Below are 17,063 nucleotides of genomic sequence, written 5' to 3' on the forward strand. Positions count from 1 at the left end.
TTAACATGAAAAATTAATACATTTCACTCGTGGAATATAATATATTCAATATAAAAGTGTAACTACCTTTTCACTTTTGTTGAAGACAAGTACCCCTATAGCTTCTTGTCAATCAAAGATTCTCCTCCTACTCCTAATAAGGTGCAAATATAATACACTAGCATCGCGACTAATACATTGTCCCAAGTTTCAAATCATCAACTGCACCAATTGATGGACAATTCATCGCTAAGATGGTTTTCAAGAATGGTAAGCATATTGTACAGACATATTAATTTTTCGATCATATTATACGAGATATCTTAATTTGTTTTTACAATTTGCAGGTAGAAAGTGCCTATTACTTGAATGGAAACAAGTCCATTGACGATTTCACCGCTCAAAAATCCACAATTTCTGAGGATCGAGAAACTAGAGAACTATCTCTATCTCCAGACAGTACTCATGCTAATTCTCGTTCTTATTTCCATCAAGAAACTAGCAAAAGTAAAGTCTCAAAGATTGATTTTTCAATCATCACACCTTTGGAAAATTATCCAATTGGTTCCAAGAGACCTGCAATTGATCATCAGCCCAAATTGAACAATTACATCAATTCTTCATCTTCACCTCGTTTTCTTTCTTTTAATAATAATATGGATTCATTTCCTAGTCATCAAGGCTGTAAAATAGAAGCTGAGGATGAGATGTACTTGTGTGATTCTTCAGAACAGAAACTTTTTCCCTATCTCAATTCTAATACTTGCTATGATCAGAAGCATAGCAGTACAGCCAGGAAAAGAATTCCTTCAGTAGATCAAGAACACATTATTGCTGAGAGGAAACGCCGAGAAAAACTCAGCCAGAGGTTCGTGGCACTTTCAACCATTCTTCCAGGTCTTAAAAAGGTAAATCATTTTTCTCCTCAAATTCGATTTTATTTACATAAAAATTAGTTGCTGGCAGCTGCTAAGAGTAATTAAGTTACTTCATAATGTTGATTGATTAGGTTGCTAATCAGTACATTAGTAATTATTCTATTGTTTTTGTATAACTATTATAAAATTGTTTAAGTTCTATGCATTTATGTTGTTAAAATAGTCATGTACTCCTATCACTTGTAAGTACACAATCACATGGCTTGTTAACTTGATAAAAATTGGTAATCAATTAATCTACTCCAATAGGTTAAACTACGATGTTCGTGTAAGGAAATTTTATATTACCGGTGAATATGATTTAAATTCAATAATAATATTAAGGTTGTAATATATGCACTCTCGTTGTTATGACGATTTTTTTATACCATTAATGTAGCTTAAATTGTGATAGCGTGTTAATTAAGTATCATTTTTACTAAGTTATTGAAGATAGTATTTATAATAGAGATTTACCTATAAACATCTTATAATCGATCTGATTGAATAAAAATTACTTACACCTTCAATACATAGAACTTAAACACTAAACTAAAGTAATTAAAAGGAACGAAAAGAAAAGGAAGAATGTGAAAAAGGAGACTAAAAAATTAACAATAGATTTGTAAACAATATTGGTAGGTGGACAAAGCTTCAATTCTTGAGCAAGCAATCAAACATGTGAAAGAGCTTAAAGAAAAGGTACAACTACTGGAAGAACAGAAAAAGAGTATGTCCCAGCAGAAATCAGTTATGTTTGTGAATAAATCTCAGCTGAAAGTGGAAGAAGATGAGTACTCTTCATCTGAAGAAAACGATCATGGTTCCTCCGGTGGCGATTTACCGACAGACATTGAAGTAAGATTCTCAGATAATAATGTATTGATCACAATAACCTGTGAGAGGCGCAATGCTTTCGTGCTGAATATCCATAACGAAATAGAGAAGCTTCATCTTACCATTGTTCAAAGCTGTATGATGCCTTTTGGAAAACATGCCATTGATGTCACTATTGTCGCTCAGGTAAAATATTTCAAAATTACGGTCAGAATTTTAACCAACATCGATTGTATATTATTTCTTTATATTGTTAGCATATATAACTTAAATCTAATTTCTAATGAGTTTAAGTTTAATGCACTGACACTTTATAAGATATTTGCACAGTAAAACTATTATAAAGTAATTAGAAGTAAATTATAAATACACATCAATCAGTAATATGATTAAAAAAAATAGCAACAATTATAAACAGCATATGTAGTAGTAATTATATATAATCTATTTTTACTTCATTGCAGATGGATGACAGTTTCTGTATGACACTAAAAGATCTTGCTAAACATGTCCGAATGGTTACGGGAAGCCTAATGACCCAAGAATAGCCTTTTCTCTGAAGAAAACGTAAAATATGTAATGTATCAGAACAATCAGATAATCTTGGAGAAGAAAGATAGTTTGGGGTTTTCCTTCACATATTTTGTTTGGTTTATTTTGCTACGACCCCCTTATTTGGTTTGTAAGACGATATTTATTAAAGTAAATATTTCCTACATTATGTGAAGGTAGTTATGTGAGCACGCTCACATAACTTAATGTCACATTTTAAAATATATGATATAGTAATAAAAAAGAGAGCAAGAGTGTCGCGCCTGTTCCAAGAAGTTCTATACTTCTAATTGAGTTATGTGAGAATCTTCACATTAAAAATTCTACTATACTAGTTATGTATCATACAGTAAAATTACTTCATTGGAAATATATATACCTACTGTAATTTTCTTGTTTATGTGTAATGTTTCCACATTCAGCTTTTTGATTTTTGAATTGTTTCGTCTTCATAAGCAAATCATCATGAAAATTACTGGTCAACAACTCTTAACAAAAACGACAAGAAACACCAAACCAAACTGAAAAAACAGGAAAGTAAGATGTTCTCATATGGTCATAAAATACGTACGTAGTGAAGTGGTGGTACATACTAACTTTTCAATATAAAACAACAATATATGCAGATTTCAGAAAGAGCTTAAGCCACTTCTTATGCGACTAAAGTTTCAACAGCTGAGAAGATTTCTTGTAAATATCATTTCCTTTTACCCCCCTTAAATGCAATGAACCTTGAAATATTGACTCGAAATACATTTCAAAACTATCCAGCTAACAAGTGAAATGAATAGTGACCAGCCAGCGGGTCAACAACCAACACAAAATCTTCTTAGGCTCTATTCTCAAACCTAAAGTGCTAATTATAGTCCTTTTATTCCTTTAGATAACATCTCAAAAAGTGAACGAGTTGTCTGCCTAAGTTGGTTAAGTTTTGGTAGCTAGACATTAGAGCTGAAAATAACGATCAGTTTTCACCCAGCATCATATGTATATTTTCTCATTATATTGGTTACTTCTAAAACCAGAGGTGAATCCAGGATTTCATGAGGATGAATTCACCATTGCTTTAAGATAAAATATAAAATTTTATGGGGATATTTCACATTAAACATATAAGGTATCGCACCCTTCTAAATTTGTAATACATGGAGGAATCACACCCCTCTCACATTCAAAAATAAGTAAATCACACCCTTTCAAATTTGTAATAAAAACACACCCCTTTCGCGTTCAAAAATAAGGAATCACACACTTCCAAATCTATATACAAAGCAGGAATTGTAGTTATCTTTTTTTACAATTTTTTGACAATTTCTGCTTCATTCTCCTAAACAAACTACCGGAGAAAAAATCAAAACACGCAACGGTTCGGTGTTTTACTCTAGATACCAACAATCACTTCTTAAATTCCCCATTAACTGCTGCTGGAAAAGACCTATCCTTTCCCTTCTTCGTAGCCCCCTCTGTTATCTTCCCCATTCCAGCAAATTTCTCTGAATTGAAACGCTGATATGAGAAATACTTCTCCAGATATCTCCAAATCTGAATAGAGGAAAGTCAGCGTGTCGATTCTACACGCTGAATCGACAACCGTGTAAGACTACAAAACATCAACCGGCAGTTCTCTTTTTTCCTTTTCTGTATACATCTTTTTTCCTTTTCTGTATACCCTTTTCCATTTGCCTTGCCTTTTCCTGTTCCCAGTTTTAGTCCCAACTATGTCTGCATATTAAGATTCGTTTTATTTCGGCTATAACGCGGGCTTGCCTGTAAAACTTTTATTTTTGGGCCTATCTTTATGTCGCAGTTCATTATTTTCCGGGTGGTAGGTATTGTTTGAATTTTTTTTGTTAATATTTTAGCTTTCTGATTGCAACTTTGTTGTTCAACCGATCTACTTATTCACTAATTCTCACGTTGAGTTCCTCTTTCCAGATTTTAACAATGCTCTCTACAATCAAAGTCTTCTCTCTTTCAACAAGTGTGATCAAAGTTAATCTCACCCGTTTGTGTTTTTCGACTTTAACTGCTCTTTTAAAATTTGTTTAATAATCTGGTGACGTACTTAACTTCTTCTCTATTATCGTGTTGAATAATTTGCCATTACCCCTTGTGTTCTGATCTTTTATAGCTTTGTACCGGAAAATGTGGAAGAATGCAGAATGAGGCCATACGGGCTACAGTGGTCACTCTTGAAACTTCCAATGGTTCGTTTACACTTAAGGTGCTATATTCTTCTACTTATTTGTGTAATTGGGCATTTGAAATTTTTGAGTAATGAGCGAGAAGTTGAAATTTCTGCTTTAAATGTAGATGTATTACGAGCATGTGCAGAGAACTTGCTCTTATTTCATAAAGTTTGCTTGGAGTAGGTCTACAGAGATGTGGTGCATAACTAGGGGTGGAGCCAGGTATGGCTAGGGGGTTCACCCTAATCCCTTTCAGCAAAAAATTACCTTGTATATATAAGGTTAAATTATTTTTTATGTATACATAGTAAATGTTGAACCCCTTGGCCTCTTCGTTTATTTACTGCCTTATATTTTTGAACCTGCTTAGTAAAATCCTGGCTCTGCCACTGCGCATAACAAGGTCATCTTGAAAACTCCATTGGTTTATTCATACTTGAGGTCTATATTCTTCTGCTTTTTTGTTTTATTAATTTTGCTGCTTGGGTATTCTGGGTAATGAGGGAAATAATAAATTCGAACTATTAGAGTAGATGTATCACACGTATGTGCCAACAACATGTCGTGATTTGAGAAAACTTGCTTCGAGAGGATATTATGATAATGTCAAATTCCACAGAGTCATCATGGTTTCTTTTCCTTATCTATTTCCGTTGCTAATTTTATATGATTACGGGTCTTAATAAATAGTAATACTTTTTATTTGTATATTTGGTTTGGCTGTAAGATTTTGTTATTAATGTTGGAATCTATTTATTGTATTAAGAGGCCTGAATGGCTTTTTGACTATTTCTTTTTTGGTATTTAGTGGCCAAAAGAGCTAGAAATTCTATGGTATTTAGAGGCATAAACAACTTTGTGTTTACTTTTATGACACCATTTACGGATGTTGTTGAAATCTTATGTTCCTGGTACTAGGTTTCCTAGCAGTTCATGGCCTTTGAATGTTGTCTTTGCTAGAATATGTTACGATTTTGTATGAATTTTTCTTCTACTCTAGGTCTTCAGTGAAATAAGATCTGCCGGAGACCAGTAGCTGCTGAAGATTCTTCTAAAAAAAAATATGTTGGTAATTGTCTCCTTCTCTTCCTCTTCTTTCTCCTGCATCTCTTTTTCAAATATAAAAAACACATGCCCGAGGAATACTTCTATATATGTTACTTTTACAATGCTTTGCTCTTTTTTCATGGAAATCTCTTCAAAGACTAATTATTCTTTAGAGATATTTTCGTTCATCTTGCAGTTTAAAAAATGTGAAAGGTAATTAAGACCTCAACTGTCATGAATCTTATGCAGTTTGCAAAACTGTAAGGATTATGATGTCTCCTGTTGTATTGAACATATAAACAGATAGTAGGGAGCTTCATTGAGAAGTAAGAGTTATCAAACTTTTGATGGTTTATTCATGCATACTTTACAGGATATTTGTGATAACATAAAACGAATATATGTTTGTATTGTTTATCATTCTCTACAAAAATAGGAAACTTAATAAGTTTCACTTTTCCGTGGCTAAAGTAGGCGGCCGATTTGCATTTCTTTAGGGTGAGATTATTAAAAATCTTTTGCTCCGTAATGTCAAATTTTGTTTGAATGTGAGCTGTCTGTTTTATTGTCAAATTTTATTTGAATGTGAGCTCTCTGTTTTATTCTTTCACTCTTTGTCTTCAACGTTATGGCCTATTTTATTTCAAAACTCAATAGCTTTAATGGTTTCAGGTGGTACACTCAGATGCCTGCAATCATAAGCCAAATCAATATCATTTCTTTCTGTTCGTGGTCTAGGAATGGAAATGTTTAGTCTTAGTATGTTTATCATGGCTAACATGTTGCTTTTATTGTAAAATAGATGTTGATTGTGGAATTTATTTTGTTCACACACAACATGTTTAGATCATGGGATTCCTACCTGGCATCGTTCATTCTTGTGGAAGAACACGGCAGATGCCGTCTCTGTGGTAGTGAAATTTATCAGGGGTCCTGCGGTCATAGTTGCAGCCTTTTTCAGTGTTGGATTTCGAGGTATCTCTTTGCATATTGCAAAAGAAGTATAATGTCACCAACATCCTTTCATCATTATACCAAGCCGCAGAAACATGGACTGATGCTTTGAAGGGTTGGGACTTCCTCGGTTATTAGATATAGCTGTATACTGGAATTGGTTAAATTCTTCATAAGAAATTATCATTACGTTGAATAATCTCCAGTTTAACTGGTGCCCCTAACCAAAAATTGGCTGACCTTGCTGTCTTTGGTGCCTTGAAATGAGATCCATTCGCTACTTGAATTTGGTAGAGATATGGTGTAAAACACACAAACTGTGATTGGTACTTATGTGAGGATTTTGAAGCAGTCTTTGGCATATCTGTGATTGACTCGATCAACTAAGGAGGAACGTCGTTTTACCAATACGGAGACTAATGAAGGGTCTTTGAAGAGAAAATGGAGGACCTCCAAGAATATGGTTTTGGAAAGAGATCTTTTTGTTATTTGAAGTGTTGTTTCTTACCACTTTACTCAAGAGATCAATCATTTTAAGTTGCTAAGCTTCATGTGGTCATCATCGGCATGTCTTTAACCTTTCCCATAAGTTGTAGCTAGATGGTAGTTATTTTTTATTTTCAGGATTGAAATAAAATCACTCTGAGTTCCTTTTATACTTCAAAGACTAACGGTGTGATTTATCACTCCTATATAATTGGTTCTCTTTAATTTTTGATGTTCTGTTTTTTGCATGTTGTTGACAAGATGGGATTACAATAAGCAGTTTCGAACATCTACTAACATTTGCAGTCATCAAATCACGGACATTGAGAACTTTTTAATATTCCTCTGTAGTAAAAGCATGTACACGTGAAGGTTTAATTTCTGTAAGCTCTTCTCCTGGAATTTGTTTATGTTGGATTGTAGGAGAGTGTTTTGCAGACACAATTTGCAGTTTCGAACAACTCCTAACATTTGCGATCATAAAACTTAAAACACAATTATTTAGTCATATTGTTATTTCCTTTATGGCCGCGCGAAGCGCGGGTAGATTTACTAATCTATATATAATTGCATGACATAAGGCAGGTGACGTGACGCTGTATAAATCCAGCATTAACATTTATCTTTTTTTAATAGAATTTTGCCTTTTACCAATAAAAAGTGAAAAATAAAAAATTGACCCGTATGAAAAAATATCAAAAGTCGCATTCTTTCCTCCTTCCCAAACATTCAGAAACGCCACTTCTTTTATGACTCTCCTTCTATTCCCCTGTTACATTACAAGTAAATCTTATTTTCCTAGGGTTCAACTACTGCCGTTCCAAAAGGTAAGTAATCAAATTACTTTTGTTTACCCGTTCTGGGTTTTGCCAAATTCTCGCTTCCGAATGACCTCTTTACAGAAAACACAAAACAAAAATAGAATTACTCAGCACGGTGACGACTCATTCACAGTGACGATTAGAGCGCACAAGTACTCCTTCCCACCAAGGTAATACCGCCTCTCTCTTTGAGAATTTTAGGGTTTTCTTACATTTTTACATTATTCTGAGATTCCTGCTTGATTTAGATTGCATTATAAAGTTTCCATTATAAGGTCCTAATGTGTGCAGAAGAAATCAAAAGGCGTATGCAGAGAATGAAAGGTGAGACTTGGTACTTTTGTTTGTATGGAATACTATTCTCCTGTGTTTTTGTTTTATTCATTTGCTGCAATTAATTGTTATTCTGATTATGCATTTACACTTTTGAGTTATATTCACATTCAAATCAACTACTATTTCTTTTCCAATCTTTTACCTTTTTACTGAACTCCTTAATAACATTCAGTATTTAATGACTCTATGTTCTCTGCACAACGGTGCAGTCTATAACTACAATTATGTAATTAAAGCTTTCGGTTCTCTTCAACACCTTCAAATTTGAAGTACTAGCATCAATTTTGAAAATTAATAATAACCAATTTTTATTGAACTATTGAAGTTGCAGAGAACTAGACTGATGCACTTGCAAGTGACAGTGAATGTCTTCAATAAGAGAAGAGATGAGATGAGAGATTATGTCATGGTTTTTTCTCCAAGTAATTCGTACCAAATTAGGAGGATAATAAGCAGAAATTTGTTTTATGATTTCAGAGGAGATATTATTCTGATACACTATTACTGAAGGGGGAGAAGGTGACAGGCCTGGAAGGGATATATGCTTAGAAGGTAAAAGGAAAACTGATCTAATTGTTCATATACTCTTATAATTCTCTTTATCCTGAAAACGCTTACCTTGATTCTTGTTTTCGTTCTGTTAACATGTTTTCTCTGATTTTTCAATGAATCTTTTGTGCTGGTTTAGAATTTAGTATTTGTTCTTCAACTCTGGTGGTACAAATTGAGGTAATGTGGAATAACAGATGGCGATTCCTCTCCTAAATAAGAACATATAAAGAAATTAAAAGGGTGAAGTCTCATTCTATCAAGGTATTATTATGTCACTATTCAGCCATACTTTTTTTTCCAAAAAATAAATAAATTAAGTTCCACTTGAATTTGACTGTTCAACAACTGTTGCAGAATAGAAAAAAGCAAGTGGGAGTTTCGCAAGAAATTAGGACAAAAAATTGGATATTCGTCCGGATGAAGGACGGAGAACCAAGAGTCTGCATTTGACCTTTCAACATTGTGCCATACTACGAGCCCGTTTGGATTGGCTTATAAGTCGCTTATAAGCTGTTTTCAGTTTTTTTGAGTGTTTGGCTGACCAGCTTAAAGTCATTTTATGCTTAAAATAAGCTCAAAAAAATAATTGGGCCCATTGGACTTAGCTTATCTAAAGCAGTTTATAAGCTGAAAACAACTTATAAGCCAAAAAAAATAAGTTAGATTATCCCAATTTATTTATTTTTAGCTTATAAGCTGTTTGCAGCTTATAGGCATAAGCCCGTCCAAACAGGCTCTATATCCTTTTGTTTTTACTTTTTTGTTAGTATAAATGTATAGCTCATGTTTATTTCAGTTTTAGGAGCCGTTTGGACATGATTTCACCTCATGAGATGAAATCATGTTTGGACATGTAATTTGAATTTTTTAAGTTGCAATTTTTTTATAAACACAAAAATCTCACAAGTTGTGAAAATCATCAATATTTTCTCAATTCTTATACAATCTTACCAAATGAGTAAATCATAGTTCATAATAAAATTAATACGTTACTAGAAGACCTTTCTAAAAAATACAACATCAATTGATCAAATTTTAGTTCAATAAAAAGAAAATTTTAACATGAATATTAACGTAACTACTCTTTAATATAATCCTCTCACGTGGTACAAACTATCTCTTCACGTCGAGCATGCATTTCCCGATCAGATGACCGAGAAGACGAACAAACATTGTTACTTTGAGTCGTTTGTTGGTCATTATCATTAGCAACTATATCATCATGTTCATATTCCGTGAATATTTCATCACTCCTTTGGTAGAATTTAATAGGGTTGGTGGGAGTAATTAATTGTTGAAAATATTCTACCAATTTGCAGATTAATATTTAATACAAATGGTTGGTAAACATGATTGGTAAATATATCTACCAACTTATGGGTCTTTTTTTTATATAAAATACTAGTTATGTGAGGCCCGTGCTAAGCCCGGGCCCAAACTCAAGATATAAAAGTAGATATTTTAACTAAAAAAATATAATCTGTGTTAGTACAAGTGTACAATAACAACAACAACAACAACCATATACCCATTGTAGTCCCACAAGTGGGTAATTATATAAAAGCAAAATTTTCATTCCACTGCTTTAATATTTTAACTTCCATTTTGATAAAATTATTTACTTCAAATCAAATGCGGAGCCAGAATTTGACATTTATAACTTATGTATCCAAATTTTCTGAAGTTATTTAGTTCTAAATAAATAATCTATACATAGTTAATGAACTTTTAAGACAAATACATAATTTAACTTGTGCAGCGGATGGAGCTGCTCCTCTCTTAATTAGGGATTAGGGGTTCGAACATGGATATGGAAAAAATCTTTGGAGGAAGCGTTCCCTCCGAATAGGCGCGATACAGTGCTAATTATCTAGATTAATTGGGCTTAAATGCGGATATCGAGCACGAACCAGAAAATCAAAGAACATGAAAAATGAGGTAGAAGGTTCGATAACTTTTGAAAAGTAGACCTTAAAAATTAAAAATTAAAAAATTGACTTAAATAAATAAGATTAGGACCTAAAAGTAATTAATTAATTTTTTTTTAAAAGAATTAGAAATTATTGTGAGGACTACAAAAGTCCCCAGGTTTGATAGCTTTTGAAAAGTAGACCTTAAAAATAAAAAATAAAATTAGGACATAAAAGTAATTAATTAAATTTTTTTTAAAATTTTGGGAAACTCTTGTGAGGACTACAAAAGTCCTCACATTCCCTCTTATATTATATAGTAATAAACGTATGGGTCAAATTTTATATTAATATTTTTTGAAATCATGATTTCAAATCCCAAATCATGCCTTTTTGGATGATTTGAGATTTCATCTCATGAGATGAAATCTCATGTCCAAACGCCTACTTAGTTCATTTTTTTTAAAAAAACATTAATTCTTCTGCAAAATATATTTGGCTTGACTGTATAAACTTGTATATTTGATTAGATTGTAAAAGAAACAGTAAAGAGTATTTGGAAAAACTCTACTACTCTTTTGTTATCATTTGTTAATTTTTCTATCTCAACATATCGATTAAGACAGCAAATGAGATCTCTTGTCCTCATACACTTTGAATAGAACAAAATGGCCTTTTCAAATGTCGGATATGTTTTTGTCAAATCTCTTATGTATAAAAAATGAAAATCTCTTTTAAAAGGATGATAACACTAAAATAAGTTTGTAATGGGCCAAAAAATCATTTCTCCCTGATTAAGACCATAAGATACAAAAGATATGTTACATTACATACGTCTTTAGTTTAGATTATATATTTTTTGTACTTTCTTAAATGGGTGTTTAGTCAAATTAAGATACTTAAAATGAAATAACGATAGTAATATTATGTAAATTGACCCATATATTTCATGACCGCGCAACGCACAGGCGCTTTTACTAGTTTATAATAACATAAAGGAATCACACCCCTTTCACATTCAAATATAAGGGAATCACACCCTTTCACATTTATAATAAATTAGAGGAATCACACCCCTTTCGCATTCAAAATTATAGAGAAGTTTTCATTACCGTCTATCGAGCTCGAAATTTAGTGCAAATACGATCCAAGAGGTCCAAAACTTTACGGCCGTAGTGCAAATGGTACTTCTCCTTCAAAATAAAATGATGACTCCAACCAAAAAGTGAAAATTTGTCAAATTCCTTAAAACCCATAAACCTCAAAATTCAAAAGAATCAAGAAAATAAGCTTTCAAAAGTCAAAATCCATAAACCCCAAAATTCAAAAACTCAAAAAAAAAAAAAAAAAAAAAATCAGAAAACCAAATTCAAAAATTAATAAAAAGACCAAAAGGGTGTTCGAAATTCGAATTCAATACTTACCGGACACCTTGTTGTTCTGAGATATTTTGTTTTGGGATTAGATAATAATATTATAATAGAGAATAAATATGGGAATGGAGAATAGATTTTGCCTTTTGAAACTTGGGACTTTAATTTTACTTAATGGATTTTGGTAGGTTCACTGCTGGCTTGCAGCTTATCTATCAACTATGGGTTTTTAAGTTCCTTGATTGTCATGGCTCATGAGTTCATCGTTGCAATGCAACCATGGATTTTTTATTTTTTTTTTTACTTTTTGGGACTTGGTATAATTAGAAATAAAGAAAAAAAAAAGTATATGATGCAATATGAAGTAAAAATATTTTTTTTACTTGAGTAATAATAAATAAAAAGAAAGGTAAAAAGGTAGCTTTAGAAGATAATAGCAAAAATTAAAAAAACTGCCCGAGCTGGGGATTGAACCCGTGACCTTGAGAATACAAATTGAACTTTTGACTAGTGCTCCACTCAGCCTATTATGGCCATACGTTCACTTAGTTAATATTAGATATATTTTCAGAATTATACACATAATATATTGAGATTAGTCGAGTGACCATGTGTTCACGTGACCCAAAATTTACAACAAATTCGCGCCTGTCTAAAACTATGACGAGTTGTTAATTAAACTAGTAAGTTGACATGTATGAGTCAAAAATCATCTGTAATATATGATGGTTACTTCTCCAAATTTTTGGATCGGCAGTTCCTTTCTATTCATACAACTAGGGGTGTTCATGGTCCGGTTTGACTCGGGTTTTGGCTAAAACCAAACCAAACCAATCAAGGCGGTTTTTTTTAATATTCAGACCAAACCAAACCATTATAGTATAAATTCTATCGGTTTCGGTTTTATCGGTTTTGTCGGTTTTATCGGTTTGGTTTGGTTTTTCCGGGTTGTAATAATATATTTTATAATGCAAAAAAATTGACAAACTTATTTACAAACTTGCACTTTTGAGTAGTTGTAGTTTCCATCTGAAAAAAAGTATCCAAAAATCTAAATAAATAGAGAAATTCAAAATCATTAGATAAAAACTAAATCAACAGAAAAAATCTAAATCAGTGGAGAAAATCTAAAATAACAGAGAAATAAAATAAAAAACACATACAAGATGAAAGACTAGAGAAGCAATTCATTCAAGTAAAACTTCAAAGACACAAAAATAATTACACAAACAAAGAGTAGGGAACATACAAAAAGTAACCAAAAAATAAAAGGGAAGAAAAAGTTATAGACTTACAGGGATTAAAGCTTCTTGTACTATCGCGGTGCACACAGAATAATTGTGGTTTATGATGTAACCGACCAAGAGAGCTTCAACAATGTCAAGCAATGGTTGAGTGAAATAGACCGATATGCAAGTGATAATGTGAACAAACTTCTTGTTGGAAATAAGTGTGATCTCACAGCACAGAAGGTAGTTTCCACAGAGACAGCTCAGGCTTTTGCTGATGAAATTGGCATACCTTTCATGGAAACAAGTGCAAAAAGTGCCACTAATGTAGAACAGGCTTTCATGGCTATGGCTGCTTCAATCAAGAACAGAATGGCAAGCCAACCGGCAAGAGCGGTTGCTGTTCATCTTGAAAGGACGAAGCTCTGTTGCCTTGATGATGATTCTGATGTGGAGTTGTGGTGAAGCTGGCACGCAACAACACAAAGTACCACTTAACAAGCCTAGCCACAACATACAAGAATGGACATCATGAAAAAGAGAAAAAAGGAACAAAAGATAGTGCATGGTGCACTCACAAAACACAACTTCTTTTTAGAATATTTAGCATGTGTTTGTATTAAAAAAAAAAAAAAGATTACCAAAAAGTAGAATAAGAAAATTCAGCAGAGAAACCTCTTAACAGACAAATGTAATCATGGAGAGTTTATTTATGTTAACTATTTAGTAAGAGATTTTTATTTTACTTTTAACTGTAAATGGGCTTGGGGAACATGGGCTAGACTTTTCTCTTGGAATGGTCCTAAATTATGAAGAAGTTAAAAAATAGATAAAGTTTAATTAACATATATAAATATTAACATATATAAATATATATAATATTTTAAATATGTACATATTTATCGGTTCGGTTCGGTTTAGTTCGGTTTTTTTTATGAGTAACACCAAACCAAACCAAATGTTATCGGTTTTTAAAAATCTAAAACCAAACCAAACCAAACCGAGTCGGTTTTCGGTTTATTAAATCGGTTTGACTTGGTTTATCGGTTCGGATCGGTTTTTCGGTCTCGTTTGAACACCCCTACATACAACAATTGGTTTTGTAGCATTTTACAAACTTACTTTTAATTTTATAATATTTTGCACGTAAGATCTAAGAATACTACTACTACTATAACAACAACAACAACAACAACATATCCAATGAAATCTCACAACGTGTGGGTGGGCGGTGGGGGTGGGGGATAGAGTGTATGGAAACCTTATCTTGGGAGGTAGAGAAGCTATTTTCGAAAGATCCCCGGCTTTATCAAATGCATGACAAAAAAAAGTCAGATAAGGACAAGCAATTCAAAGCAGTATGAAAATGAAAATAACAAAAGCGATACAACCAAGATAAAGCAGTCTGAAAAAAAGGAGCAGTAGCTATCACATATAAATAAGATAATCGAAGTACAAAAAACAACATATAGTAGCAGAACTCAAGGAAAAAGAAACTATAGTGCAATACTATGACTACCAGTATGAAAAAAATAATACCAAAAATATTTGCAGGATCATTTTCTTCAATTCAAATGGTAATTCAAATGGTGAAGAATCCAATTGACCCATTTCCACATTCCTTGAAACTAGGTTGCTCATGGGCCAATTGGATCAATGTGTCAAAAGCTCTCCAGGAGGTGCTTTTGCTTAAAAACACAAGCAAAGCTACTACTATATTACAACACTCGGCTTGCAGCCAATTGCTAAAACTTATATGAAAATTTTGGGGTGGGGCAACTTGCACGATTGTCCTTACTTGTGGGTGTTATTTAATTTTTGGCCCTCAAATTGCTGATCTTTAATTTTTGTCCTTCGCTTAAAATATCCCGAGATTTTGGGTTCGAATCAGGATCAGTAAAAAATAATAATTCGCAAGGTAGAATTTCGTAGTAAAATTAGGCTTATTTGGGTAAGGCCTAACATTTGTAGAATTCAGCAGAATGAAAAAAAAAAAAAAGTTCTGCCTTGTAGAATTTTCACGAAGTCTTGCCTTGCGATTTTTTTTTTTTTTTTTGTACTGAGCGGGGATTTGAATCCAGAATCTCGCAGCCACTTTTTTAAGCGACAGACAAAAATTAAAGACATCAATTTGAGGGGCAAAAATTAAAGATCAGCCCCTTTGAAGGATAATCCACGCAAAAAAAAAAAATTGCATTTTTTTGTGCGGAATACCCTTCAAAGTACTGGTCTTTAATTTTGGCCCCTCAAATCAGTGGTCTTTAATTTTTATCCTTCGCTAAAAATCCCTTGGTCCAGGTTCGAACCCCAGTTCAGTCAAAAAATTTAAAAAGTTTCGCAAGGCATAAATTTTCAAACTCTGCCTTAAGGCCAATTTTTTTTTTTACTTAATTGAATTTTTTTTAACCTCTGCCTCAAGGCCAAATTTTTACCCTAATAGACCTAACTTTGAGCAAAAGTTATGCCTTGAGGTTTTTCTTAAGGACTAATTGTGGGTAAAGTTTGTCTTAAGGCCTAACTTTGGCCCGAGTAGGCTTAATTTTGCTACAGCCTCTGCCTTGCGGATTTTTTATTTTTGTTGTTTTTTTATTTTTGACTAAGCCTGGGTTCGAATTCAGGACCTCGGGGTATTAAGAAGTACAAAAATTAAAGACCACCAATTTAAAGGATAAAAATTAAAGACCACTGCCTTTAAAGGACAATCGTGCAAATGACCCAAAAAAAGGGGTCAAATTTCACCCAGAAAAGCCCAATTTTCGAAAGCTTTGGATCTTGTAAAGATGGCGAGACAGGCCAGAAATAAGATTTTCTCATATCTGCCATGGCCCACGGTTATATCTCACACGTCCAAAAAAATACAATTCTTAAAGGCCCAATTATTTCACTGAAGAAAGTGGATCCTGACAGGAGAGAAACCTTCTTTACGTTGGAACGAATGGATGTACATCCTAAATTGTCTGATACCAATGCATTAGTAATTTTAATTTTATTTTGTGCGGTTTTTACAAAATTTGAAAAATTTAAGATTCATTTCAACTATTACATGTGATGTTTTCTCTAGAGAATAATTTTTAAAACTATTTTAGTTATTTTATTCTGACTGTTTCTGCAATAAATATAAGTTGTTCAACTAATATTTTAGACTACATTGCCAGTCTTACATTATCTAAATGTTTATTTGTTAAGTTGAACCTAATTGATTAAAAGTTAGAGCTTTGGATAACATTTTTCCATGTTCTGCGCAGTTTGTCATGCACCTTATGTTAGGTCAGGGAAATGGAAAATAAATTCTTGATTTCGGCAAAATTGCACCGTAATTTAGGAAAAGTTAAGATCCCCTCGATCTTTGACAGATTGGCATCCAATAATCATCATCTCTATTGAGAAATAATGGACAAATGTAGCATCACTTGCTTATATTTTAAATTTTAATACTCACTTTTTCTAGTTGTTGTCCAATTATGTTATACCTCTCATTCAAGACGTAATGTGTGCAAAATTTTCTATAATTGGACAACAACTACGTTTGACGTGATCCAAATTAAATTATCCTTAACGCAAGTGCTAAACAACTACATACATATGTTACTTCAAGTTTATACCTTAAATTGTTTAGTGTCTTAAAACTTACCCTTTGACCAAGTTTTTTTTTTTTTTTTTTTAAATTATTAAATAGGGGGTAGGGGAAAGAGAAATGGAGGGGATTCGATTACAAGGTGAGGAATCGAACCCTCACCAATAAGATGAAAGTTCAGACAGCTAATCAACTCAGCTATTAAGATCCTCCGACCAAGTGAACTGACGTTTTACTGATAATAAAATATCTTCAATTATCAAAACAATTGAAATTCATATTGGATTATAATGTTCTGAGTATACCC

General features: G+C 32.7%; 2 protein-coding genes across 2 annotated transcripts; both read left to right on the forward strand.

Moving 5' to 3' along the window:
• On the forward strand, nucleotides 1-2,394 carry LOC132623957 (transcription factor bHLH19-like). The gene is made up of 4 exons (XM_060338772.1): nucleotides 1-249; nucleotides 327-887; nucleotides 1,539-1,919; nucleotides 2,198-2,394. The coding sequence occupies exons 1-4, from the start codon at nucleotides 214-216 to the stop codon at nucleotides 2,279-2,281; spliced, it is 1,062 nt and encodes a 353-aa protein (XP_060194755.1). The 5' UTR covers nucleotides 1-213; the 3' UTR covers nucleotides 2,282-2,394.
• A 9,678-nt stretch (nucleotides 2,395-12,072) lies between these two features.
• On the forward strand, nucleotides 12,073-13,662 carry LOC132624693 (GTP-binding protein YPTM2-like). The gene is made up of 2 exons (XM_060339434.1): nucleotides 12,073-12,137; nucleotides 13,260-13,662. Exons 1-2 carry the CDS (start codon nucleotides 12,073-12,075, stop codon nucleotides 13,645-13,647), a joined length of 453 nt encoding a protein of 150 aa, XP_060195417.1. The 3' UTR covers nucleotides 13,648-13,662.
• The last annotated feature ends 3,401 nt before the right edge of the window (nucleotides 13,663-17,063 follow it).

The sequence above is a fragment of the Lycium barbarum genome, chromosome 12 (genome assembly GCF_019175385.1).
Source record: "Lycium barbarum isolate Lr01 chromosome 12, ASM1917538v2, whole genome shotgun sequence".
Lineage (NCBI taxonomy): Eukaryota > Viridiplantae > Streptophyta > Magnoliopsida > Solanales > Solanaceae > Lycium > Lycium barbarum.